We start from the raw sequence: 25,712 nt of genomic DNA on the forward strand, positions 1-25,712 counted from the left end.
CATCCAATAAAATATTAGGAAATAGCTTTGCAAGCATCCAAACGCTTTTCAAGTTTTCCTCGTTTCCATGCAATTGTTTATGTTTTTCTGGTCAGTGACAGATTGGAACTGAGCCCAACTTGCTTTTCTTTTGGGGTGAGCACAAATAATGAGAAATATATTTGATAAAGAGAGGAAAGAAGGAAAATTTTGGGTGATCAATCCTTGCTCTTGAACCTTCGAGGCGGTACTTATTCAACGGCTCTGCTCTGGCCTTTGGGTTCGATCCCAAAATCCCTTGTGGTGCGTGCTTCTTAATTTTCAACGTTCGAAAAGAAGAAAGCATCACAGAAAACAACAGCCACATGTTGTTTTCATGGTCATTTGGTCCAGAAGAACAGTAAAGCAGTGATTTTGTTTAAGTTTCTGTTGTGGGTTTGCAGCAAATTGTCTTTCTGTGTATTGGGTATTTTATTTTTTATGGTTACAGCCTATTGTTGGGAGTTGAGGTGCTGAAGATGACGTCTTTTGTTATGGCAGTCGGATTGGAGTTGACTATGGGATGTGGCCGTAGTGATTTTTAGGGAGATTTGGGTGAGCGAGGTATTTGGGGACAGAGATGGAATCTCCGAAGGGGGTTCTGGCTTCTTTGTGGAACTTCATTTGCTTTCTACCTATATTCAGTGGGCTTCTGATTCTGGGTACCATTAAAGGTCAGTGTCAATTGCTTTCTACCTTGAGGTTGATGTTTGAATTCTGTATACTGAGAAGTTAGAATGCGCATTTCTCTATATATCGTAGACATAGGGTACAAGGTTTCATAATGTAGAGCGTAGCATCTGAAGCATTGATTGGTGAATCAAGATATATTGTCTGAATGCTGAGTGTGACTTTTGGTCAACACATCAAACTTTTCACCAAACTCTGATTTCAGGTATCATTTTCTGCCCGCTGATATGCCTAATCATGACAATCGGAAATTCTGCCATTATTTTGGGTCTTTGGCCAGCACACGGTGCTTGGACATATTATTGCATTGTGAGGTGCTTTCATTGACAATCCACCGTCCTATTCTAGTTACCTGATCGATTTATCTATGTTGGTTAATCTCTCTCATATATTGTGTATTTCAATTTTCTTTAATGGGCAGAGCTAAACGATTAGGACCTGTTTTGAAGCTAGTTCTCTGCATATGCGTTCTACCTTTGCTCTTGATTTTGTGGCCAGTGGTTGGCATTCTTGCGAGTATCATTGGTGGAGCAGCGTATGGCTTTCTTTCTCCAATATTTGCTACTTTTGATGCTGCGGGAGAAGGAAAGACTAATAAACTACTCCATTGTTTTTATGTATGTCTTCAATATTCAATTTCAGTCATTATTCAATTTTATTTTTACTCTCTTGTTGCCTTTAAGCGAGGTCTTTCTTTTGCTACATTTGCAGGATGGGACTCGGGGAACTATTGAAGGGAGCCTCACTACTGTCAGAGATTTTGGGGACGTTTGTTACCATTCCTACTTCTCATATATGGATGACCTTCGACAAAAGGGGCCTCCAGATGTGGACTATTATGATATTAGGTTTTCTCCTTTCTGCTCTACATCTGCTTCTTGTTTGGTCCATGTCGCTGCAGCACGCTAGTGAAGAGAATATATTATTAGGCACAAGTCCTTTCTGATAACCAACTAGGCATAAGTTATCAATATTCTCCCGAGCCATATAATGAATATTGGCTCTTAAACATTACAAACATAGTTGTAATATCCATGCATTGACTTTGTATTTGTGATGGACGGACCAATCAGAGGTGAGAAATCTTAGTTCTATCCTTTACTTATGGTTTTTCTGTTTCATACATCATCTTTAAATTGTGGGAAATACATTGTAGTCATAGGTCCCAGGACTTGTAGAATCAGGACTTACTTCAGGGGGAAGGGTAAAAAATGGACCATACAAAAGAAAATTAAAGTTAAGCTTGCAATACTGAGAAGATATTGAATACCAAAACTTGTTTGGTTTGGTTTTGACTCAAAATTAAAAGCAAACTAACTCAGTTTCAAGTAGTTCGAATATATGCAATTTGAAGTTGTTTTGTTGTTAACATAGCCAGATGACCCTTGTAACTGCTACTTTTATTGTTAATATTCGTAGTTACCATAGCTGTCTCCCTTCATGTGTCCATGCTTGTGCTTTGTGGGTTTCTTTTCCCTCTTCTTTCTCACCTGGCCGTACCTTAGTATAAGACTGGCTTTAAGTGTAGAAATTTAATTAATCTGCCGTATGACTACAGTAGTTAAGCTTTGTGGAATGCTTTCCGCCATGAACTTATTTTGTTTTATTGATTTATTTTGTTGACTTTTTTGCAGATTGTTTTATCTTCCTGCTGCAGTTATAGCTGGAGTTCTTGGTTCCATCATTGATTTGCCCTTAATCTCACTCATTGCTATTTGCAAAGGCCCTTACATGCTCTTAAAGGGATGGCACCGTTTGTTTCAAGACCTTATTGGTCGTGAAGGCCCTTTCTCGGAGACAATATGTGTACCTTTTGCTGGTCTTGCTATCCTCCTCTGGCCATTGGCTGTTGTTGGGGCAGTGTTGAGCTCCATGGCAGCCAGTATCTTTCTTGGTTCTTATGCAGGGGTGGTTGTTTATCAGGTGAAACTGTTGTTTGGTTAGCTCAATTCCAAATGCTGATTCCTAGTTGTTTAGTTATCTAGCTTGTTTATAGATTGTTATTAAGTATTTTTCTGTTGTTGACAGGCATTTGGAAGTAGCATCTTGAATTGAGCTAGTTTGTTGTTCACGTGAATGAGACCACAATTACAACTAAAGAATGGCACTAAATGTATTTTAGTGCCCTTTAGTGATAATCTTGTATTGTAGATTTATATTCTAAATATAATGAAATAATTACATTTCCATGTGGTTTGATGCCTTCAACCGCAATAGTTCATTATCATTTTCTTCAACTGGTTGCTGTTAATATCTCTTTCAGTTTAAATCAGAATAAATTGCAAGTTGTCTCATGTTTTCTAGTTGCACCAAAAGTGGCCATTCAGGCAATTTATATATTTGATTGTAATGTCTTTGAATTACAGGAGTCCTTTTGATTTGGGCTTTTAGCATTTAGTCTGTGTAGCACACTGATTAGTGTGCATGTTTGGCGATATATATGTTGAATGTTTGGCCTTTGGATTACAGGAGTCCTCCATTTGGTTTGGGCTTTGCTACATTGTTGCATCCTTGTCCATATATGATGAATACAGCAATGATGTTCTTGGCATGCCAGAAGGATCCATTATGCCCAGGTTTTATTCGGCACTCTAATGCTTCATGGTTTTGATATATGGCTCATGCAGTTTTGACATGGTTTTATAAGATTATATCAACAGGCCACATTTCCGAAAGAAAAATGTGCTGTCTCGCACCAGCTCTCTTGCGCCTTCTTTCTCAAGGCCCAACTCTTTCCTTAATGCTCCTTCCCGCACAGTGTCACTCAAGCACACTATGGTTGAGTTGAAGCCACTTGAGGTATCTTGTATAATTGCCTTAGACATTGAAGGAATGTTTCTGTCTGGAATGAAATTCTGCTCTCTATTTTCATGTATTTGATGATGCATAACTGAGCACTTACAATTTTTGTAGACGCCCAAGTTTTTAGCTCATGATTTAGGTTCTGACTGAAAGTTTGTTCATCAATCATGTAGCTACTTGACCGCTTATTCAAGGAGATGCAACGCCAGGGGGAGATTATGGTTTCTGAAGGACTAATAACACTTCAAGACGTTGTAGATGCCAAGTCTGATAACGGTAGCCAAGTTATTAGCATAGGATTACCAGCTTATTGCCTTCTTCAGATGCTTCTGCGCTCTGCTAAAGCCAATTCTGTGGGTTTATTGTTTGGTAAGTGAAAAAAAAGATATTGTTAATCTACAATACTTTGCAAACAGTTTTTATGGCAGATAAGTAAATGCTTATTGTACATGATTGATGTAGCGGACAATGTTACTGAGATCACTAGCACAAACAGGCCAGAAGATACCATCTTTGATTGGTTTCTTCACCCACTTCTGATCATCAGGGACCAGATTAAAGCTGCAAATCTTTCCGAGGCAGAAGAGGACTGTTTCTCCAAATTTGTTTTGTTATTTGGGGATCCTGTGAGGTTGAAAAACTCAAATATTGGCTCGCCACCTGAATCTGATCGTAAACGAGCGGAACTTGATGCAATAGCCCGAAGGTAATAAAGTGAAAATACTGGCAGGACCCTCTTGAGTTCCTGAGATTTTGTTTTCTTTTATTTTCCCCTTTTAGTAGTGCTGTTTGATTCGCCCTCTTATTTCATCATGCAGGCTGCAAGGGATTACCAAATCCATCTCAAGGTATCCAACTTTTAGGCGTCGTTTTGGATGTCTTGTCAAATCCTTATCGGATGATCTTGCCAAGAAGAATGGTTCACGCAGCAGATCATCAAACAATGGGCCTAAAACAATTTTAAGATCAAAGAGTGCCTTTGGACGAATGTTTGGCCAGAAATCTTTCAAGAACAAAACAAGCAATGATAAAGAGCCGCAACAAGTTGTAAGAGATGTGGGAATTTTGTGATGAAAGATGTCAAATGGTATTATAGTTCCAATCTTAAATTCTTTTTCCTTGATTTCCCAATTGCATATTTTAATTGGTAGCCTTTCTTCACTCCCAGGTTTATGAAGTACTAGTAGAAGCTAGGATCAATGTTCTCCCATGCAAGAAGTAATTTTCCCAGGGTGGTAACGCCTGCTGGCTGAGCTATAACCTGCTGGGTGGGACTGAGAGAAAGAAATTAAGGACGGTGCGCTTCTCCTCCATTACACTGACAAAAGAAGCATCATGTATTTTTATGTTGTGCAAACCCTCATTTTCCTTTTACCCGTGAAGAACAGTACTGTTGGTTTTTCATCAAATTGATGTATTATTATCTTGCTAAAAACCTACAGCCAGCTTAAGGTTCACTCACAGACTGACTCTTGGTTTTCTGATTGAAAGCACCATTATATATGAAGTGGAATAAATTGCGTTTGACAACTCGGCCATTAATTACAGAGGAGGGAATTAAAGAAAGGTAAGAAAAACATATATTTTTTAAAATCGTGTATTGTGCAATTGTCGTGTAATTGTTTTAAAAAAAGTGAATAAAATATAGAATAAAAAATTAATTTTTTAATAATAGATTTCATTTTTTTTCTAAATGATTATGCGACGTTTATATACTTTACGGTTGGAATTACGTAGAATTACTTGGAATTAGGAAACCAGAATGTGCTTGTTCGCTATAGATCAAACATTCTCAGATCACTTCTGTTTCCTTCCAGAGAAAAACCTTTTTGTTTTTTGCTTTTTTCCAATACGAAAGAAAAAGCAAAACATACATAAATATATATATATTCATTCCATACATAAATCACGACATGTTCAATTAAATCCCACGTAAAATATTATCTTCGAACGGAAAATTAAGAAACTAACAAAGACCTTTGATACCTTTAAAATTCAAACAAGTCGACGATACGTACAAGAAAGTATATAGCAGTAGTCTGGCATATATAATATATATAGTTGGCCGAGATAGACTATATAATAACCTAAAAACTAAGCACCATATATGATAAAGCAAAGCAAAGCAAAGAAAGAATAATGCAGAGACTAGTACTCCAAGTGAGGAAATTAACCGCAACACGGGAACCAGACGATTTGTCACCTTCGGATGGAGCTGTCTGCTCGGACTCTGCCGACATCACCTTTACGATCAGCCGCTGACCCTTCTTGCAGTGCCCGGATACTCCACTAATGAAGTAGAAAGGCCCCGGATAATCCAACCTAAAAACTGTGTTCCCGGTGTTGGAGAAGAAGTTGGGGTGAGACGAATTGCACCTCTTGTAGTCTGTCTCATTCACCTCCATAACCGAGTCCTTCTCGTACTTAAAACCTGCACCAAAAGAAAAACGCAAAGAACCAAACCACAAGAACAAAACATGAACATCGATATTATACTGAACTTGTCATGTTTTGAAACACTTAAATATTCTCTGAAACACGTCATGAATTCGGAAGTCCATCTGCGTCTATATATATATATATATATATATATATATATATATGCATGTTGAGGTGTAGTACTACTTACGGACAGTGTCGCCAACTCGGAAGCGGGTTTCAGAGGCCCAGTCATTGTAGATCTTGCTATCATTGGCCGGGGGGACGACCCAACCTTGGGTTTGGGTGCCTCCGACTTGGAACTCAAAGGAGGATACTGGGAAAAGGCCGATATAAAAGAAGACGGTCAATAAGAAGAGCATTAATGCTGTAATCGAACTCATGGAGAAAGAAGCCATTAATAGCAGCTTTTGGAAGTGTGATATGCGAGAGTTAGCGTTATAGCCTGGAATTGGCTAGCTTTTAATATATACCAAGGAAGTCAGGGCGCGTAGAAGTTGGTTACAGCATGCACACTCACCCGAGAGAGGGGATGCATGCATGCAGGTAATGGAGATAGTGGGAGGTTGTGGTTAATTAGCTTAATACCGTTTTCATTTTGACTTGGTCAGTTAGTTAATTGGTCTAGTCGATCCATAATTTAAATTAGGGAATTTTGAAGGGCATTGGGCAATTAATGAGAGTAAAAAAAGGACAACTTTGATATATAGTGTGAGAGATCAATTTTCTCGAAATAAAATTAGAAAATATTGTTCATTAATTCATCCCCCAAGTATATTATATATTCATGAGAATCTACTTATATATAATATTCAATGAATTGCCACACTTTTTTAAAGAAATCAATGTACAATTATCATGTAATGGATAATGATCAGGCCAGGATCAAGCTCGTGGTGACTCATGATCTGAATAAGTTGTATTTGTCTTGTCTTTATTTCCTTCCTCCTATATATATACACGTACATTACATATACGTACGCAAAGATTTGGCAGATGATGAAAGATCTAGGTTTAACAAAGTAGTATCGTATTAGAACTAGATCACGATCGATCGACATGCATCGACCGCGCGCCATTTATTCATCATTACTGTGATCATCAATTACCGCGGCAAGCAAGCTAGTCGATCGATCGTACGTGTTGTTCAGAAACAGCAAAACCATTTTTTCTGCAAACAAATACATAACAAATTATAAATACTACATAAAAATTCCTACTAAAATTAAAACTACTACATTTATATATATTGATAATAACATGATGATCTCATGCATTGTGACGCTTTGTTAATCGTACAATTACCGTTTGATCATCAGGATGTTGATTATTATTTTCTTGTGATTTAGATTGATTATGATTACTGCTTGGATGAGTACTGGCTGCTGCACTCCCAGTGTTATAAGTACCCTTATTAGATTTCTTCTCATCTCTGGCTTTGCTGAATATGACCGTAAACCCTTCTGCCGACGCCGGATTGTTCACATCCCACTCCCCAAACTTAGGTAGAGGCCGACCCTTATCCTGCTGCATTCATGCATGCACGTATATTGATTGACAAACATATAATTGCAGATATATACATATATAACGTCATGATCATGAGCTCCATGAATCTGATTATTATATAAATACATCACATATATGCATGAACTATGATGGTTTCTGGCCAATATATTTTCCCAATTATTAACTTTTCAACATATATATAATGAATTTCTAGATTTGGTTGCAATTAATTCAACATGATTTACATACATATTTGTGCAAAAACACAGCTACCAATTAGCAGCTATTGCAGATTTCCTACGTACTAATATGTATAAAGCCGAGAATTGTCCCGCATGCAATGAAAAAGAGAGAAGAAAAGATCAAAAAGCAAAGAACAAGCTGGATTCATTATACGTACCGACGCCATTAAAATATATCGCAGGAGCTAATTGATCCTGACCCTGTGAGAATGGGAGAGAAGCAACAAAGCTGATCGGATCATGAGAAATAGATCGATCAGTTGGGTGATCAGAGAAATGGGGAAATTAAAGCTAGGAGAAAAACAGGAATATGGATCAGAGAGCGAGTAATAAGGCAGAAACGTCCTAGACAATTAGAAGCGGGTATAGATTCTTGGTCATCGTCGAGCGAGGCATGCACGTTGGTCATGTCCGCGTTCGTACATATCCCCGGCTGTTTTTCGTAACCTCCTGTCTCTTCGATCTCCTCTATGTAGATCTTGGAACTAATTTATTTACAAACTATTATTCAATAACTATTTATTACTGTTTTATTACTATTTATTATTTTCTTATTATCACTTACAAATCATCTGATATTACTTCTACATCCAAATATAACAATGTACCAATCGAGTTAGTAGTGTTGGGTCCACATTCTTTTTGTTTTACTCTTCGTAATCATATACGTACATATTTAATTTTTAGTGGATTTATTTTGATTATAATGTACTCATTATCTTCTTTTTAGTGAAAATATTTTTAAATACATTAACGACATTTATAAGATTAAGAATATATTATAAATAAATCTAATATTTTAATTCTAAAATAAAGATCATATTCCTATCCCTAAGTAAGAATTATTACAAAATTATGTTAGTAATTGAAGAATGAGAAACTAATTTCAAAGAAACTTATATTTTCAATTGGTATTTTTTTTTATCCTTGTTTGTATTTTTAAAAACCAAAATTAAAATTTAGGGAAGTGATTTAACAAATATATTTATAATATATATATATATATATATATATATATATATATATTCTATCTAGGCTCTTAAGTAAGATATCATAAAAATTTGAAAAAATAAAAACAAAGTTTACAAAAATAAAAAATAAAACAAATCATATATAAGTTTTGGGGGGGACCTCATCAATGGAGGTCACACAGATTGAAGTGAGTTTCGACTTTCGAGTATCTTGTTACGGTGTAATCAAGGAAAGAATATTGTTGAAATGTTTAGAGTTTTCTTTTTGATTTTAGAGAATATTAATTGGTCTAATAGTCCTTAATTGTAATTATACAAAGCGCCAAAAAATAATTCTTAATTTGGGGATTTTCGTTGTGAATTTGTTAAACTCCCTCATATATCATAACAAACGTTTAAGGTAATTTTATCATTTTATTAATATTTAAGATAAAATACTTACTAAAATTGAATAATTATTAAACAATATAAAATGAACTCAGATTATAAAATTGATGATAATTATATTATTATTTTAAAATTACTGTTATATTTATAAAAATAAAATCCATAATTTTACAATTTAACGTATGGATTTATAAATTTTAGAATCTTGATATTGGATTATTGAAGTAGAAACGTTTATTTGCAATTCTTTTTTAAAGCTTTTTTCTTTTTCTTTTTTTGTTTTATTTTTTTAAATTAAATTTTTTTAAAGATTTATTAAATTAATTGAATTTTTTTATTTATCATTTATATATTTTATTAAAATATACTATACATTTAATAAGAAAAAAATTTTAAAAAAATTAAATAAGAAAATGATAATACTAAGCTGCCGCCAGCGATAACTGCTGGGTGTTATTTTTTAAACATTTTTAAAATAATGTTTAAAAAGATGTGTCGTGTGGTGCTTAATAGTGATGAGTGTCGTTATTAGATTTCGTACTTTATCCCAGACGACCAGCCTGTCAGAGAGTTCACTTCTCCGTCTCCCTTGGTCGGAAGACAGTAATGGCGTTGGGTCTGTTCAGGAGAACAATATCTAGGGTGTCCGCATCAAGATTCGTGTGGGTCCGGGCCCACGCGAGCGAGGCCGAGGCGCAGCAGGTGGAGCCTAAGGCTCGCGCCGCCACGACTCACAAGACCTTCTCCATCTACCGGTGGAACCCGGACAGCCCGTCGAAGCCCTCGCTCCAGGACTACCAAATCGACCTGAAGGAGTGCGGGCCCATGGTCCTCGACGCCCTCATCAAGATCAAGAACGAGGTCGACCCCACCCTGACGTTCCGTCGCTCGTGCCGGGAGGGCATCTGCGGTTCCTGCGCGATGAACATCGACGGCTGCAACGGCCTCGCTTGCCTCACCAAGATCCCGTCATCCGGGTCGGCGACGACGATCACGCCACTGCCACACATGTTTGTGATTAAGGACCTGGTGGTCGACATGACTAACTTCTACAATCAGTACAAGAGCATCGAGCCCTGGCTTAAGAGGAAGACTCCACCCGTGAAAGGCAAGGAGATTTTGCAGAGCAAGAAGGATAGGGCCAAGCTGGATGGGATGTACGAGTGCATTCTCTGCGCCTGCTGCAGTACTTCCTGCCCCAGTTATTGGTGGAACCCCGAGTCTTATCTTGGCCCCGCCGCTTTGCTCCACGCTAATCGGTACAGTTCTCTATCATTTTTTTTCAGTACTGTTTTCATTTAATGTGTGAGATTTTGTTACTAGTTGGTTTTAAGGGGTGGAATAATATTGTGATTTTCTTACTTGTTGAATGTGATTGGCTTAGAACTACTTTTTATATAGGTCTTGGCTTAGAACTTCTTAGAAGGAAAATTAGGTAATTTTATAAAGGAAAATGTTGTTTTTATCTTGCATATTGTGAAAATATAGTTTTTAGCCTATGTTGTGGAGTAAGTTATATTCTAGATATAAAAACAGAAAATTTTTGCTTCCCTGTCTTAAAGAGTTATTACTATCTTCTAGAAAATCTAGATAACTCTACCATATGATGAATGGGGGATCTAACATTGCTTGAGAGGTACATGTTCTTGTGGTTTATAATGATGCCAAGGAATTTTGTTTGTAGCCTTGACTAGTCTTTTTGGAGTATAAGTCTATATATGGCTTTGACTTTTCTTCTGGTCGTTACAAATGGTATTACATAGATCAGTCAATTTCAGCCAGAGAGAGAAGTCATGCCACATATAATGGAATGTTTGATGTGGACGTCAGTGATTTATCAAGTGAGTTTGTAATAACCCGAATTAAGAATAGGAGAGTGGTAAATAGGATCTCACATTGCATGGGAGAAACAAATTTTTATGATGTATAATGATTACAAGTGACTCTAATTGTATCATTGACTAGTCTTTTTAGAGTATAAGCCAAAATGTAGTTTGAACTTTTCTTGGGTTGTTTCATTTTCTTGGGACGGTTTGATTCCGTATTAAGAGTTCTTGTGGATTACCTGATAACAATTCTTATAGATGGGATCGTGTCACGTGTTTACAAGGTATACTCTATAGGGTTGGGTCCAAATTAAGGACACTGCGTCTGTGTGGTTGCATGTCACAAAAAAATGTGGTATTCGTGGTTAGAGTGACACTGAGTCAGAAATACTTAATATTGTATTGGCTACCAAGTACCTTCTTGAAAAGCCTTCAATTCCAATAGGGGTATACGCACAATGACGATATAGTTAAAAACAACTATACTCGCTAAATCCATTTTCTTTACTTTTTAGGACCATTATCAACAGGTTACTAGGAACAATATTTTATCTACACAGAGAAATGGAATTGTTGCGTTGCCTTAAGGGTGCGGATAGATCATAGTTTCAAATCTTGTTATGTCTGTATCTTTATGTACTCATCCTAGAATCTATCTTTATCGAAAGCATTGGCCTGCTTGTAAGTAATGTGGTAGTTCTTAAGATTCTTATGTCTTGGTTGTACATGCTGCAGGTGGATAAGTGATAGCCGTGATGAATATACCGCCGAACGGCTGGAGGCTATAAATGACGAGTTCAAGCTCTACCGCTGCCATACCATACTCAACTGTGCCCGTGCCTGTCCGAAGGGCTTGAACCCTGGAAAGCAGATCACTCATATCAAGCAGCTCCAACTATCTGGTGGTGCTTGAGTTTCTAGGTTCATGTAGTATTTCATGCAGATGTGAATTTGACCAGTTATTATGGTATAATTTTGGTGATCCAGGCATAGACAGCTGTGTATTGAGTTAATAATGTGAAGCATCGAATGTGTTGTTACCAATACCCTTTGTACCCACAAAATTTGAATTCAAGTATGGTCTTTCTTTGCTATTAAATAAAAATGTTACTAGAACTTCGCGGGTCTCTGGAGTTGTGATGAGATGAACTTTTTGTTTTACATGAGGTATCATTTCATAAAGAGTCTTGTTGTGTCCCACAATACCGGGTTTAAGGAAAATATAGATGATAATAACTTGTAGTTCACGAGCATAAACTAATCTCCTCATACTTTTGTCCTGAGATCATTTGATATTCCTTCAAAATTTTCTAAAAAATAATATATAGTATTGTAATCACACGATTACACTGTGATCTTAGTATATGTTTATAGACTTTTTTTTTTTTTTATAAGTATGCTGATAGACAAAAACACATAGTTTCCAAGTCACATCAAATGATCAGTTTCCTCCTCTCCTAACCCCAAAGAGGTCTATATAAGCAGGTTATATGAGAAAACTTCACCTACAGTGCAGCTAACCTTAGATATTAAGCACATTGGTTAGATCATGAAGAGGATGAAGTTGTTGGCACTAGCAGGGATTTTGGTTTTCCTGGTCTCCATTGAGGTTAGGACAAATTTTGTTCAAGGAAGCACTCGCCTTTCACTTGTCTCCGACACTCCAAACCTTGAACCATTTCAGTACGTTACTGTAACAGGTGATGCAACTGAACTTGCACTTCTCATTGGCTTTTAAGCTGTCAGTTCCGAAAAATTTATATAGATAGGACAGGAAGCGGCGCTAGATTCATTCACTTAATATGGCTAAAATTTTCTGAGATCTTGCAAATAGAGAGGGACTGTAACATTGGACCGTCTTTTATAGGATGCAACAATGACTGCGATACAGCATGTTGTAACTGTGATATCAGGAAACAGCCACCACTATGCGTGCAATGCTGCCAAGAATAGCCTTGACATATGCAGGTGTGCTTTTAGGCACTCGGTCTGGTTCTGCAGGTAAGCATTTTTTTTTTCTGCACTTCTTGTGATCTAGAATGGGAATCTTGTGTAATTGTTTGGAAAGTTGTACTTTCAATTCTCCAATGGCCAGAAGAATACAATTGCACAAGGAATTCTCTCTGTTATTTAGAAGAAAGGTGAGATTACAATGTCCTTTATTTCAGCCACCACAACAAAATCTCTGAGCATTACATGCCCCAAGTTGTCAAGATTTACAACAAACAAGGAACTGAAACTAGCTTAAAAGATGGCTCTTAAAACATTAATGGACAAAGTAAAAAGTGTAGGGGGGGTTATATCCTCCTAGAAAGACCAAGAAATACGGCAGCGGATGAGATTTGTACCCTAAGATCGGCAATATCCAGATCATGTCCACCTTCAACAAGACCCCACCTGTCCATCTGCACAGACATAAGAAAGAGCAATTATACTTAGGAAGAGAGAGTCACGGGCTACATCCTAATGTCATTAAGTGTTCATTTCTGCATGGATGCAAGACAGAGAAAAGGGAAGGTGGGGGAGATGGGAGTAATCCAATGAAAGCGATGAAAACCTGCAAATCTTCTTCAAGTCTAATCAATTCAATCGCTTCCTCAATTTGCAATTTCCCACGAGAGATCCCAACTGCAATAATCAAAGAATGTGCTGCAGCTGCAATAGCATCAATTGCTGCCAATTCACAGTCATCTGTTTTCTTCAGAAGGTTATCGATGGCCTTTATGAGACCATCTTCCTGCTTCCCACCAAAAAAGCTGGAGTAGATGATAGGCTTAAAGCCAAATTCAGACTCTACCCAACCAAGTAAAGGATCGATTTTCTGCACTTGAGATTCTACAAAACATAAAAATAAAAATTAGTAAGGTACCATAGGCTACATTATTTAACACATAAGAAGATCCATGTCCACGGTCCAGTAAAAAGACCATATGCTTACGCATACACGTAAAGCATTATATTATACCTAGCTATTGCAAAATTTACTTTAAGGCCTCATTTGTTTTCAGAAAACATCTCATCTCATCTCATCATTACAATTTTCCCAAATCCCCATACAAAATAAAATAAACAATTCAACTTTTTCAAATCCCAAAACAAAAATAATACTAAAAAATATATTCTAACAATATTTTATTCAAATTTTTAACTTTAATCTCATCCCATCTCATCTCATATCTGAAAACAAACGAGCCCTAAAAGGACTCAAACTGTTAGAAAGAAATGCAATTTTCTAGAATGGGCACTGATGACATACAAATTTCCTTTTTCTTTTTCAGATTAGGCGACATAATACAGAATTTCCTAAAAGAAACTTCTTAGACTTTCAGCAACATGAAGCTCCTTTCCTGAGAGAGAGGTAGAATCATCCAAGTATTCTTAACAATCTGGATAAATCAGTCTATAAAGACCAGGAAACATAACTATACAATGTGATAAAAATCCATTGGCAACAACTCATTATAGCCTTAGCACTATCCATTGAAGAAGTATCACTCTAAATCAAATACACATTATAATTTAAATCAAGGAGTTAATAAGTACAATTACATACCATAGACGCCACATGTCAGATCATTATCTTCCGGTGCTCGACAGAAGACCAAATCTTGGTTAAATTTCTTCAACAAATATTCAATAATCTTTGCTCGGTTGAGTGGAACTCTTTCCAGTGCAGTACAAGCAAGTCTCATTAGAGGCATTGTGAAGGGTCTGATCCCATCTATTTGCTACAGGCAAGAAAAGTATGAAAAAACCAATGTCTAAGCGAAAGAGAGCATAGCCCTGAAAAAAAAAAAAAAAGAGTGAATTTCAAAATCATTTGAGTCATTGTAAATCCTTCCTTTTTTTTCAAATTCAAAGAATTCGTCTCCATTCATCTCGTAAACAAGTTTAAAACTGAGCATAACTTTTCCGATGGAGAGAATAACCTAGAATTAGCTTTTGCAAAGTTTCCAAAGTAACCATATTAACGAAATCTTTCCATTTCTTACTTTATTATGTCCAACTTAACGTATCCCAGAAGCTGAAAACTTTGGTATCTGAAGAAGAGCTGAATCTTCAGAAATTCGGGAAATACTTCAAAGGTGAACTAAATAGTCAGATGCCGTGAAAATGTAGACAAAAATGTCCAGATGACAAGCCATTCGAGTTTAAGCAAGTCCAAAAACAGCCACAAAAGTATTCGATAGTCGATACAAATAACATAGAGAACCGAAGTAAATTTAAAAAAAAATGATGTAATATAAAAAGAAAATTACATAATTTTAGCGCACCACGAACCTGGTATTCCCACTCAGCAGCAATGGCCTTAGCGAGAGGCAATGTAGGGAGCTTGAGGGGCCTCTTGGAGGGCGTCTTAAGCGTCCGATAATCAAGCATTACCGTCCACCCAATACCATCATCGGCTTCTCTTAACTTCACGTCCTTGTAGAACCTCCTCCCCACTGTGGACCCTGTCACGAAGGACATCGGCATCGTTACAGAAGACGCCGTCTCGGGCTTCGAGCTCGGCGCCTTGACGTAAATTCTGTCATCTCTGTCGCTTTTGTTGGTGTTGTTATTGCTATTGCCGTCTTCTTGACCTTCGGGTGAGAACGTGAAGGAAGAAGAAGGGTCGTCAAGTTGAGGGTCATCGGCGGTGGCGATCGAGCTGGTGAAGAAACGCGTGTGGGACTGGGATGAGAGTGGTGTGAGAAATTTGGGGTTCCTTTTGAGATAGTTTAGGGTTTGCTTTACCAGTGAATTGGCCATCTATTGAGAATTTTCTCTGAATTTTTGTTTCGGAGCTTGTTGGAAACGTGTTCGTTCCAAGCCTGCTAGGGTTTTGAGTCTTTTGACTGTTTTTTTCCTTCTCTTTTTTTTTTCAGAGGAATTTGGACCATTTGGATTTTGGACCCTCGAAGATGCTTGTGCCTGTTTAGATGCTAATGTTCAATACAGTAACACCCTCTTTGAAAAAGAAAATTCCATAATTAATTCAAAAATAAATTCCATAATTAAAAAATAAATTATATTAAATAAATTATACTAATTTTGAAGTAGGGTAAAATATATTATTAAAAAATTAATTTTTTATTTATTCAATTTTTTAAAAAAAATCACAACACTTGCATACTCTATATAACTGTCTTCTCTCTTAAAAAATAATTTTTTAATGTATATTCCAAATTTGCTTTTTTTTTTTAAAAAAAAAAAAACCCTAAAACTGTGTTTCTCATTTTTTTTTTGGGTCGATTAGATTTTTAGATCGAATTTTTTTTTAAAAAAAAATCTATAAATTACACTTGCATTTTATTTTTATCTTACTACAATGAAATGATAAAAAATAATTCAAAGATAATAAAAAAAAATCTCATTTTATATGGTAAAATAGGAATGCAGTTTATAGCATGACTCGTATTGATGATTAGATCTTAATACAAGACATTATAAAAAAAATGATAATTTAAAGGAACTAACATCCAGCTTAACAAAATTCATACACATTTTCCTTTTTGAATAAAACTACTTTATCTCCCTACTTTGACCGCTCCATTTGACAACTGGTCAAATTTTTTTTATTTTTTTATTTAATGATTAAGGAAGTGATTTTTTAAGTGTATTGGTGTATTTTTTTATTTTTTACAAATATTTAAATGTATTAAAAAAGTATGAAAATAAAAATCACTGGACGGTACGCCCAGCAGTAAGAGTGGGGTGGCATAGTAGCCCCACTCTTTCCTTTTTTCCACATAACAGCAGAAGCTATTCCATCGTATTCATTTCATTATTTGTAAAATCAAGTGTTTCTTTTGAGGGAGAAAAAACACAGAAACCCACTAAATTCAAGTGACTTTTACAATGAGTAGAGCAAAGTTTATGCATATTCATTCAGACTCTCGGCTGTCAACAGATAAAACAAGTGGCTCTCTACTTTCCTCGATGGATTTAGGGGAGACTTGGGGTTCCTTGTGAGGATAGAGCACAAAACGTTGACACATGAATATAATGTCAAAGATTATGGACACCTGCAACAACACATTTCATCAAATATTTTCAAATAATAATAATAATAGAAAAAAAAAAATACAGATGTAGGCAACACAATATATTCTATACCAGGCATAACAACATTTTTCCCATGTTCCCATGAAAGTTCACCCAAGAACCTGGTCAAAGGCAGCAAGTTAGTGATATATCATGCACAGGGGATAAATTTAGATGGCAAGATCTATAGTTGGGGAAGAAATTACCTTGATCAATAGATTGCACAGTCATTTGCATCAAATTTGTCACCCCTCCACAAAAATCCAGCAAAATGTAACCAATGCTGAATCCTTCTGTGTTCTTTCTCGCAAAATTCATAAACACCTATTTTTCACAAAAAAAAAAAAAAAAAAAAGAAAGAAAGAAAGTTATTAATACATGTTGATGACCACTTCAGTTGTAACTTCCAGAATAAAGTTTGTACAGCTTCACAAAAGGTTAAGCGATTGCAAAAATTCTTTTTTCACCATTCCATGCGGTGAAGGCAATTGAGACGAGGTGAAACTTCCCTCTATTACCAATTAATAGGAGGTAAACAGTTTTTGGAGCACATCAAAGCCATGTATGTCAGAAAGCTATCCCACTTCAGCATGTAAATTTGCATGTCATTATCTAGTATATGATAAGAGAAGCATATATTTCAAAAACCAAGCCCAATGCTATTCTACACATCAACGCCCCAACATCGACCCTCCTGTCGCGATACATTCTTTTAATGTCAGTGCCTGTATGGACTTTCCATGTACAAGGAAATTGTCAGATCGCACTGACCAGCATGGCCAAAAGATTAATCCTTTCAAATCTGACCTGAGGAATATATTTGATGACTGTCATGAAAACCTGAATTGAGCTGCAAAAGAATTGAGTTCATAGAAAGTTAGAAGGAAACAATATCCAAGTCAAACTCAGTTCTTTTGAAATTAACTTTTTTCTTATAATTAATAAGTTATTTTATTGATATAAAGGTAGGCATAACCCAGGTACACTGGAAGTTCTTTTGAAATTAACTGAAGAGAGAAAAATTGAGAAGATTCTGATAGATAGGCATATGGGAAAAAACACTGTTCAGTAATCTGCACCACTACATATCACAAGCAACATATATTACAGTAAATGCAAATTGTATATTTTTACTTGTAATCCCCCTTTTGTCTCCATTTTTTGTGGGAAGAGTTTGCAACGTTACTAGCGCAGGGGAAGAAAGGTTATCCTACATTGCCTATTTTTATCAGTATGGATACAAAAGCCTCTTTTCATCAGTAAGGATACAAAAGAAATGCCCCCTTAAATTGAATATAAGCAATGAATGCAATCAAGGTATACAGATAGCAATTATCTGCCATAATATTTGCTGAAAATAGGACATTTCATTTTGCAGTGTTTGGGGGCCCATTAATTTCAACCTTAGCAGCTTAATGATCACTGTGTGAGATCCCTATAACCAAGTGGCAAGGACACCTTTATCAAGTGCCCCTATCTTAGTCCATATCATCATGCCAAATTTCCAGTAACTCAGCAAAAAGCCAAATATAAGATTGTCCACTTTCACTAGATTAGTTGGCCTGCCAAGAAGGCCTTCACACCAGTGTAAAGAGAAAAGTTTCACAAGGAGAGGATTCTAGAGTTTCTTTAACTTTCCAACACATGGGCTTCAGCAATTTTCACAAACTCTAAAAGACAACAGATTATACATTGTCATTATTAGAGAAAAGCTAAGCATTAAGAACCAAACAGGGAATAACCATATCTTATTATCTTATACAGAGCAAAAAGCATTTTATTGCCCAGAACTTTACAGCAGCAAAACTAGTACCAGAGACTATATAAACGAATGCAAGTAAGATAGCAATAGTAAAAGTGAAGGCAGCCACACCGCACACCATCCACATGGCATAATTTGATTTGTGAGATTCAAATTTTAAAATTTATCTTCCAAATCAAATTATGCCACGTGGATGGTATGTGGTATAGAGGGCTTAGAATATATTTATTCTTATGGTAAGAGTAATGCTATTCTAAGTCAAATTAGAATAGATTACCTCAGTGTAGAACTGTACCCTTTTTTTTCCGTAACTAATGTAGAACTATAATTAATGCGGGCTTTGTGGTAATGGAATATATCATGCTGATGTGGAAAAGCAAACTTAGAAAAAAATCACTTCGCATCTAATGCTCATCTCATAGGAATGACCATGTAGCAGTCACTATTGCCATTCATAAAGCTGAAATTCAAGGGGAAGAAAAAACAGAAAAACAATATCTTACTTAAAGATGGAGATTAGCCAAAGCCAGGAACGGCTTGGCAAAGCTATGAAAAAACAAACAGCAGCAAACAACCATACAGCGGATACGATTGCAATGGTTATCTTGGAAACCTTCTGACCTCCGCGCTGTAGGAAACCATCAAAAGAGGTCAAATGAAAACACTCAATATCTGATAAGAGTACTAAAATAAAGATCTACCACCTGTGAGGTGGAAGAAGATATGGTCAGACGAGTAAACCACATACTTCATAGATTGCAATCTGGAGCAAGATAACTGATGTCACAAGAACAGCGTGGATAGAGAAAGCAACATCATTTGCAGCCACAGGTATCATCTGCAGTAATTAGAATAACAACAAAACAAATGAAGGGTAATAATTTATGTAATAAACGTTAAAAAAACCAAAAATAGAGCGCTCAACCTTTAACATGCAGAAATGAAGTTAAACCATTCAGATTCTACATACTGCCAATTTCAAATATTGCCTTGATCTTAACTTGCAGTCTATTTTCTAAAACCAAACAAAAAATTACCTGAAGTCCTGAACAATAGAAAAAAGCAACTAAAGTGCCCATATCATCGATCCTATCATATTTCAAGCGATTATCTTCACCTAAAGAAAATTTTGGAAAACGTAAAAAATTAAATGAATAAATTATTTTCTGTTCTTTTCTTTTCTTCTACGAGAAAGCACCAACCTGTCCATAGCCGTATTTTTCGTAGTATTGCTTCTGAATAGCGGAGCTAAAGTAGAGGGACGCGTTGTGTATCAGATAAGACGTGTGCTTCGTTAAGTTCAGTATAACGAAGTCGAAGCTCAACCCCACCACACTATGTTCACATCCCAACACAAAAAAAAAAAAAAAACCGTAGAAATGAAATCCAGTACGAGAAAGAAGATGATAGGAAGTCATTTGCGTTGCAGGAATTACGTACCTTTTCCTACGGAAATTAGAGATGACTTGCGGGTAGTAGCACAAAGTCCACGACAGGAAAGCAGTCCATCCCAGAACCTGGTATGTGATTTCCAGCGGAATTGAATTCCACGAAGCCATATCTCTATTCGACGGTGCGAATTTACTTTTTGTTCTACATTTTTCCGACGACACACTGTCCTATGCAGTGTCCTCGAGCAATTTTATATCAGAAATGCTTTGGTTCCGAATTCGGGACTCAAATAGTGTCCGAGTGGTTTTTTTTTTTTTTTTTTTAACTTAGTAAATATTATGAATTTTTTTAAAAAAATATTTATGATGTTTAAAAAAATACACGTCATCTTCATTCATTTTGCTGTATGCGTGGCCCTTACGTGAAAATGCAATGTCTTTTCCTCACCGTTTCATTATATTTTAATTAAAAATAAAATAAAATTTTACGTATAATTATTTTTTCATATTTTTTAAATGTGATTAGTTATATTATTTTTTTAATATAAAATAATTATTTTAACCAATCACCTCTCTGAAAGCTGGAGTGCATCAAAAATACAACGACTATATGTAAGAACTCATGAAAATAAAATATTTGATAGAATCTTATTCCCCGTAACACCATCCCAACAGACCCAGGCTGGTTGGATTTAGTATCTAAAACCTTTTAATCATTAGTTAAAATTTATTACAATTATAAAAGAAAATAAAACATGAATATCTTTTCATATTAAATGATTGTGTATTTAATGCATTAATATATGAGTTTGCAAGTAAATTCTCTCAAATAATCACATGCGAATGGTACGAATACCATCTTGAGTTATTATGAACAAACACAATTATATCCATAACTCCACAGCTACTTCTGTGTTTTTCTCAGGTTAATACATAAAAAGATTAAAAAGAAAGAAAGAAATACTTCGGCCACAAAATAATTTCACAAAAATAAACTTACAAATTAACATAGTTTGATGTAATCCGTCAAATTATAAAATAAATGTAACGTATTACATGAAGATACATCAATTTCGGAGTTTATTTTTATAAAACTTTGTAGCACTTCTAAAAAGAAAAAAAAAAGAAGCAGAAAAGTTAGAACCATGCTTGACTAGTTTTGTTGCATTACAAGTTTCTGCCTGTACTGCCACCTTTGGCATAAAACCATTTGTTTCCGTGCAGAATGGCCATAAACCTTGACAAACTTTTTACGATGTAGAGCTTTAAACATTTTCTGATTGTGGCTGATCATCAGAAGACTTAACAAGCGGCTCTCTGTTTTCCTCAATGAGTTTGGGAGAGACTTGGGCCTTTTTCTCAGGATAGAGAACATAATGTTGACACATGAAAATGATGTCAAAGAATATAGATACCTGCAACAGCATATTTCACCCAAGTTTCCATGATAAACAAAGAAAAATGTCAAAATACTTGTCGATGCATGGAATAATGGTCATTGACCAGTGAAATATCAATAACACTAAATCTTACTTAAATGATTAATTATTAAGTTAAAAGGGAAAATGAAATTAACAACAACAAGAATAGCAAATTTATATGCACATATATTATGGTAAAAGCATGAGAAATGCAAGAACATTGGTAGATATCAGTTGCATAAGGCAAAGAAGGTCATAGTAAATCAAAGAAGTGGAGAATATTCTATACCAGAGACAGCAACGTCTTCCCTATGTTTCCATAAAAGTTCACCCAAGAACCTGGAAAAAATACAAGTTAAAAACCTATTACGCTTTTTTTTTTCGCGAGGGGGGGGGGGGGGGGGGGGGGGGGGGGGTGAAGGGTGAGGATAAATTTAGATGGTAAGATCTACGGTTCAGGAAGAAATAATAAACCTTGATCTATAGATTGCACAGCCATCTGTGCATAATTTGTCACCCCTCCAAAAAAATCAAGTAGAATGTTGCCAATGCTAAATCCATCTGTACTCTTTCTTGCAAAGTTCATAAATGCCTGTATTTCATAACAAATCCATTAGTACAGCATTGATGGCCACTCCAACTCTTACTTTAAGTACATAGGTCACAATGCCATCACAAAATATTAAGCAATTAAAAGCATATTTCTCATGATCATATGAGGCAAAGACGATTAAAACACCTAAGATAATTATTAAAAAAAAAAAAAAAAAAACTCTTATTGCCAACTGAGCAAAAGTGAACTACTTGGAGCATATCCAAGCCTTGGGTGTCAGGAACTATCTCACTTCAGCTTATTTATGAGTGCCACGTTATGACAATAGAAGCATATATTACAACCACCAAAACCCAATTCCGTTTTCTGGTTGGTGGTCAACTTTACCCAAGTGCTATGATGGCAAGTAAAATAAATGAGAAAAGTCAAATTTTAGAGGATCGTCCGAACACCCTAATTTTTACAAATGTTATAAGCTTATTAAGGTATGATCCTAAGTGAAATACGATGAACAAAGCCAAATTTTAGATGCTTGTCTGAATAACCTACTATCCTAGTTATTTTATTTTCCCATGCAACCCCAAGAATAATCAAGTAATTGAAGTTCCAATATATTATGGCTACAAAAGAATGAAACCAGTGTCTGTCCTGGAGCCTGGCTAGTCAAATAGAAGGTAATTATTGGGCTGCATCTATCAGTATAACCAAAAGATAAAGTAATTCATGTATCTGACCTGGGGAATATACTTGATAACTGTCATAAAAACTTGAATTGAGCTGCAAGATAATTGAATTCATAGAAAGTTAGGAAATTTAAAATCGGGTCTAGGCATCATTAAAAAGTATAATAGCAGTCAAAGACAACAATTTTATGGTGAAGTGAACAGAGAGGTTTAAGCAAGTTTCTGAAAGATAGACATGAGGGGAAAAAACTTGCATCGTGTTCTGCGCCATTATATAGGGTAAATGGCGTTATAACGGCACACAACTGTCAATTTACAAAAACACTTATTGCAACCCCTCCTACTATCTTTGTTTTCTATTTCTTTTTTCGTGTGCAGGGGAGGGGAGGGGTAGGAAGTGTTGGGAATGCTATTAGACAGAGGAGAAAGGTAACTAACCCAGAATGACCCATTCTTTCAGATAAGTAAAAAGAAGAAATGCCACTTGAAAAAAAAAAAACAATGAAAGGAATCAGGGTACAAGGATTTGAAATATCTGCTCCCATATTTGCCCAAAATAGGACACCTCACCATACAATTTTTGGGGTCAGTACTTTCAACCTAAGCAGGTTTGTCATCACTGTCTTAATGGCAATCTCACTCTTCCTTATGGCTAAGCCATAACTTAGAAAGCTCATTGATGATAAATTTCAACGAAGAACCATACTTGATAAGTCAAGGAGGTAATCCAAGATATTATGCAGATGTGAAAGATTAAGCATAACTTGTCAACTGGTAATGCCATTCACACAAGGTTGAAATTCAAGGAATAAAAACATAAAGAGAACAACTTACTTAAAGATGGTGATCAGCCAAAGCCAAGAATGAGTTGGCAGAGATATGAAAAAACAAACAGCAGCAAATAACCACACAACAGAGACAATCGCAATAGCTATTTTGGAAACCTTCTGACTTCCACGCTGTACATAACCATCAAGAAAGGCAAAATTAAATACTCCACTCTCTAAGAATTATTAAGATAGAGATCTGCCACCCATAAGATAAAGAAAGCATGAACTCAGGGAAAAAGAGTGAACCACCTACATCATATATTACAATTTGGAACAAGGTAATTGCTGTCAAAAGAACAGCATGGATAGAGAAAGCAACGTCATTTGCAGCCACAGGAATCATCTGCAATAATTTAAAATGACAACAAAACAAATCAAGGGTTAGTATAAATAAATAAATAAATAAAGGGTCAATAGTGTATGTGTTAGAATTTAAACAATTAGATTTACCTCTCTCTTTTCAGAAATTTAAGCTTTTGGACCAATGTGTGATTTGACATTATATTAGAGCAGAAGTCGTGAGCTCAAACCTAACTCCCCTTTGAGCCCCCATTTAATTAAGTAATTTATGTGTTAGGCCCACTTATTAAACAGGTATATCCCACATATGAGGAGGAGTGTTAAAATTTAAATGATTAGCTTTACTCTCTCACTTCCTCCCATCATCTTAAACTTTTAAGATACATATTGATTCAATGGTATGCAAAGAACACAAAAACCAACTCGAGCACTCATTCTTTAACATGCACAAATTAAGTTGACAGTGCAGATTATAGACACCGGAAATTTTAAATGTTGCCTTGCTCACTTGTACATGTGTCTCTCAAAACCAAGACAAAGAAATAGCCGAGACTATTGACAGACGTAACTCTATTCCCCGTACCATCCTACCCCACCCCCACTTCCGCGACCAAAATAAAAACTGCTGGTGGAAAGTCTAATCTAGGCTAATGTCTTCTGCAATAGTCAGCAAATAAACACACCACATTCTTGATGACAATGGCTCACCAAATGGGAATTTGATATTCATTACTTCAAGTTCACTACTTCAACGCCTCTGTCGACATCATATGTAACACGACCACAGCAATATGTAAATTGGGTATCGTTAACATCGTGTTTTATACGCCTTTGGCTTATGAGTGAGGGGGAAATCCAATAATCCTAAACTCAACAAGATTACTTCCTCTTAATTGAAAGCTAAAAATAAGTTGTTGTGTTTTTTTTTTTTTTTTTTTTTTTTGGCGTTCGTAGTGAGAAAGCACGAACCTGTCCATAGCCGTATTCTTCATAGTACTGCTTCTGAATAGCAGAGCTGAAGTAGAGGCATGTGTTGTATATGAGATACGAAGAGTGCTTCGTCAAATTGAGCAGCACGAAATCGAAGTTCAACCCCACCACACTACGTTCACGTCCCCAAAACGAAAAGATTTAACAAAAATGAAAGGAAAAATTTAATTGTAAGCGATTATGTATACTAATTCACGTACTCTTTCAATATAATTGATCAGAAAGTAGATTTTATTAAAAACAGTATTAATTTAAATTTAAAATATACAGAGAATAATATTAATAAATAGATTGATACGTAAACTTGTTCTACATGACAAAATTCCAAATGAAAACCATGGTAATGAAATCCAGGCCGAGCAAAAGTATGATGGGAAATTTTTGTTGGGAGGAATACCTTTTCCTGTGGAAATTCAAGATGACCTGCGGGTAGAAACTGATGGACCATGATAGGAAAGCCGTCCATCCCAGAACCTCATAAGTGATCTCCAGCGGAATTGAATTCCACGAAGCCATTTCTCGATCGCTCTCTCGGAGATAGAAGCCGTATGAACGTTATTGTTAATAAAGGAATCCTTTTTCCTGACGTTCAGAGTCAGAAGGCCATGTCCCGTCCCAGGCGATGAAATGGCAGTCTTGTTCTTGTACACAGTTAACTGCTATCTGAACCGTCCGATATGTATGTGGTGCCCTGATGTGGTGGGCCCGGTTATGAAGTTGACGGCCCTTGAATTTTACGCCTTAACGAGCATTTCTCTCTACAATTTTTTGTTTTTACTATGAAACTTAAATATGACTATGACTATATCAAATGCGTCTGATCTTATATTTTTATTTTATTTCTATTTTTTTAATAATTAAAAAAATGATT

The 25,712-nt window shown here is 35.9% G+C and overlaps 6 protein-coding genes across 9 annotated transcripts; 2 read left to right on the forward strand and 4 right to left on the reverse strand.

The window, feature by feature from the left end:
* The first annotated feature begins 246 nt into the window (after positions 1-246).
* Positions 247-5,040, forward strand: LOC121251149 (uncharacterized membrane protein At3g27390-like). 2 transcript variants are annotated; one of them, XM_041150484.1, is made up of 12 exons: positions 247-379; positions 470-692; positions 914-1,022; positions 1,130-1,325; positions 1,420-1,556; positions 2,343-2,631; positions 3,178-3,284; positions 3,369-3,507; positions 3,684-3,879; positions 3,973-4,216; positions 4,329-4,597; positions 4,679-5,040. In XM_041150484.1, the coding sequence occupies exons 2-11, from the start codon at positions 599-601 to the stop codon at positions 4,579-4,581; spliced, it is 1,764 nt and encodes a 587-aa protein (XP_041006418.1). In that variant the 5' UTR covers positions 247-379; positions 470-598; the 3' UTR covers positions 4,582-4,597; positions 4,679-5,040. The 2 variants fall into 2 exon arrangements, with proteins under 2 accessions (XP_041006418.1, XP_041006417.1); XM_041150483.1 differs by having other exon boundaries at positions 247-692.
* Positions 5,041-5,386: 346 nt separating this feature from the next.
* Positions 5,387-6,385, reverse strand: LOC121251153 (early nodulin-like protein 1). The gene is made up of 2 exons (XM_041150491.1): positions 6,140-6,385; positions 5,387-5,941 (listed from the first exon to the last, which is right to left on the reverse strand). Exons 1-2 carry the CDS (start codon positions 6,345-6,347, stop codon positions 5,598-5,600), a joined length of 552 nt encoding a protein of 183 aa, XP_041006425.1. The 5' UTR covers positions 6,348-6,385; the 3' UTR covers positions 5,387-5,597.
* A 3,187-nt stretch (positions 6,386-9,572) lies between these two features.
* Positions 9,573-12,010, forward strand: LOC121251152 (succinate dehydrogenase [ubiquinone] iron-sulfur subunit 2, mitochondrial-like). The gene is made up of 2 exons (XM_041150490.1): positions 9,573-10,317; positions 11,620-12,010. The coding sequence occupies exons 1-2, from the start codon at positions 9,665-9,667 to the stop codon at positions 11,795-11,797; spliced, it is 831 nt and encodes a 276-aa protein (XP_041006424.1). The 5' UTR covers positions 9,573-9,664; the 3' UTR covers positions 11,798-12,010.
* A 979-nt stretch (positions 12,011-12,989) lies between these two features.
* LOC121251150 (ATP synthase mitochondrial F1 complex assembly factor 2-like) lies at positions 12,990-15,813 on the reverse strand. Its single transcript, XM_041150485.1, has 4 exons — positions 15,166-15,813; positions 14,438-14,612; positions 13,442-13,719; positions 12,990-13,289 (listed from the first exon to the last, which is right to left on the reverse strand). The coding sequence occupies exons 1-4, from the start codon at positions 15,634-15,636 to the stop codon at positions 13,182-13,184; spliced, it is 1,032 nt and encodes a 343-aa protein (XP_041006419.1). The 5' UTR covers positions 15,637-15,813; the 3' UTR covers positions 12,990-13,181.
* An 824-nt stretch (positions 15,814-16,637) lies between these two features.
* On the reverse strand, positions 16,638-20,307 carry LOC121251151 (cystinosin homolog). Of its 3 annotated transcripts, none has more exons than XM_041150489.1 (8): positions 20,114-20,304; positions 19,876-20,008; positions 19,422-19,511; positions 19,177-19,301; positions 17,719-17,761; positions 17,117-17,235; positions 16,984-17,018; positions 16,638-16,892 (listed from the first exon to the last, which is right to left on the reverse strand). In XM_041150489.1, the coding sequence occupies exons 1-8, from the start codon at positions 20,230-20,232 to the stop codon at positions 16,876-16,878; spliced, it is 681 nt and encodes a 226-aa protein (XP_041006423.1). In that variant the 5' UTR covers positions 20,233-20,304; the 3' UTR covers positions 16,638-16,875. The 3 variants fall into 3 exon arrangements, with proteins under 3 accessions (XP_041006423.1, XP_041006422.1, XP_041006421.1); XM_041150488.1 differs by having other exon boundaries at positions 16,984-17,033; positions 17,118-17,235; positions 20,114-20,303; XM_041150487.1 differs by having other exon boundaries at positions 16,984-17,033; positions 17,118-17,235; positions 19,876-20,307.
* A 999-nt stretch (positions 20,308-21,306) lies between these two features.
* On the reverse strand, positions 21,307-25,454 carry LOC121251154 (cystinosin homolog). Its single transcript, XM_041150492.1, has 8 exons — positions 25,239-25,454; positions 24,821-24,953; positions 23,805-23,894; positions 23,556-23,680; positions 22,773-22,815; positions 21,960-22,077; positions 21,775-21,824; positions 21,307-21,479 (listed from the first exon to the last, which is right to left on the reverse strand). Exons 1-8 carry the CDS (start codon positions 25,355-25,357, stop codon positions 21,330-21,332), a joined length of 828 nt encoding a protein of 275 aa, XP_041006426.1. The 5' UTR covers positions 25,358-25,454; the 3' UTR covers positions 21,307-21,329.
* Between the last annotated feature and the right edge of the window lie 258 nt (positions 25,455-25,712).

This window comes from Juglans microcarpa x Juglans regia, chromosome 2D, assembly GCF_004785595.1.
Source record: "Juglans microcarpa x Juglans regia isolate MS1-56 chromosome 2D, Jm3101_v1.0, whole genome shotgun sequence".
NCBI lineage: Eukaryota > Viridiplantae > Streptophyta > Magnoliopsida > Fagales > Juglandaceae > Juglans > Juglans microcarpa x Juglans regia.

What these genes read in the sequence shown, in the direction of transcription:
- LOC121251149 (XM_041150483.1), top strand. Translation starts at nt 599, where the DNA reads ATGGAATCTCCGAAGGGGGTTCTGGCTTCTTTGTGGAACTTCATTTGC. An exon ending in GATTCTGGGTACCATTAAAG is followed by an intron (nt 693 to 913) that starts GTCAGTGTCAAT and finishes CTCTGATTTCAG; the next exon opens with GTATCATTTTCTGCCCGCTG. An exon ending in GTGGACTATTATGATATTAG is followed by an intron (nt 1,557 to 2,342) that starts GTTTTCTCCTTT and finishes ACTTTTTTGCAG; the next exon opens with ATTGTTTTATCTTCCTGCTG.
- LOC121251153 (XM_041150491.1), bottom strand. Translation starts at nt 6,347, where the DNA reads ATGGCTTCTTTCTCCATGAGTTCGATTACAGCATTAATGCTCTTCTTA. An exon ending in CCGAGTTGGCGACACTGTCC is followed by an intron (nt 5,942 to 6,139) that starts GTAAGTAGTACT and finishes CTTTTGGTGCAG; the next exon opens with GTTTTAAGTACGAGAAGGAC.
- LOC121251152 (XM_041150490.1), top strand. Translation starts at nt 9,665, where the DNA reads ATGGCGTTGGGTCTGTTCAGGAGAACAATATCTAGGGTGTCCGCATCA. An exon ending in GCTTTGCTCCACGCTAATCG is followed by an intron (nt 10,318 to 11,619) that starts GTACAGTTCTCT and finishes TACATGCTGCAG; the next exon opens with GTGGATAAGTGATAGCCGTG.
- LOC121251150 (XM_041150485.1), bottom strand. Translation starts at nt 15,636, where the DNA reads ATGGCCAATTCACTGGTAAAGCAAACCCTAAACTATCTCAAAAGGAAC. An exon ending in CTGCTGAGTGGGAATACCAG is followed by an intron (nt 14,613 to 15,165) that starts GTTCGTGGTGCG and finishes TCTTGCCTGTAG; the next exon opens with CAAATAGATGGGATCAGACC. An exon ending in TCTGACATGTGGCGTCTATG is followed by an intron (nt 13,720 to 14,437) that starts GTATGTAATTGT and finishes TATGTTTTGTAG; the next exon opens with AATCTCAAGTGCAGAAAATC.
- LOC121251151 (XM_041150487.1), bottom strand. Translation starts at nt 20,232, where the DNA reads ATGGCTTCGTGGAATTCAATTCCGCTGGAAATCACATACCAGGTTCTG. An exon ending in TGGCTAATCTCCATCTTTAA is followed by an intron (nt 17,762 to 19,176) that starts GTAAGATATTGT and finishes ATTCTTTTGCAG; the next exon opens with CTCAATTCAGGTTTTCATGA. An exon ending in TCATCAAATATATTCCTCAG is followed by an intron (nt 17,236 to 17,718) that starts GTCAGATTTGAA and finishes TGTGAAAAATAG; the next exon opens with GTGTTTATGAATTTTGCGAG.
- LOC121251154 (XM_041150492.1), bottom strand. Translation starts at nt 25,357, where the DNA reads ATGGCTTCGTGGAATTCAATTCCGCTGGAGATCACTTATGAGGTTCTG. An exon ending in TCCAAATTGTAATATATGAT is followed by an intron (nt 23,681 to 23,804) that starts GTAGGTGGTTCA and finishes GGTTATGTACAG; the next exon opens with CGTGGAAGTCAGAAGGTTTC. An exon ending in TGTGCAATCTATAGATCAAG is followed by an intron (nt 21,825 to 21,959) that starts GTTTATTATTTC and finishes TATTTTTTCCAG; the next exon opens with GTTCTTGGGTGAACTTTTAT.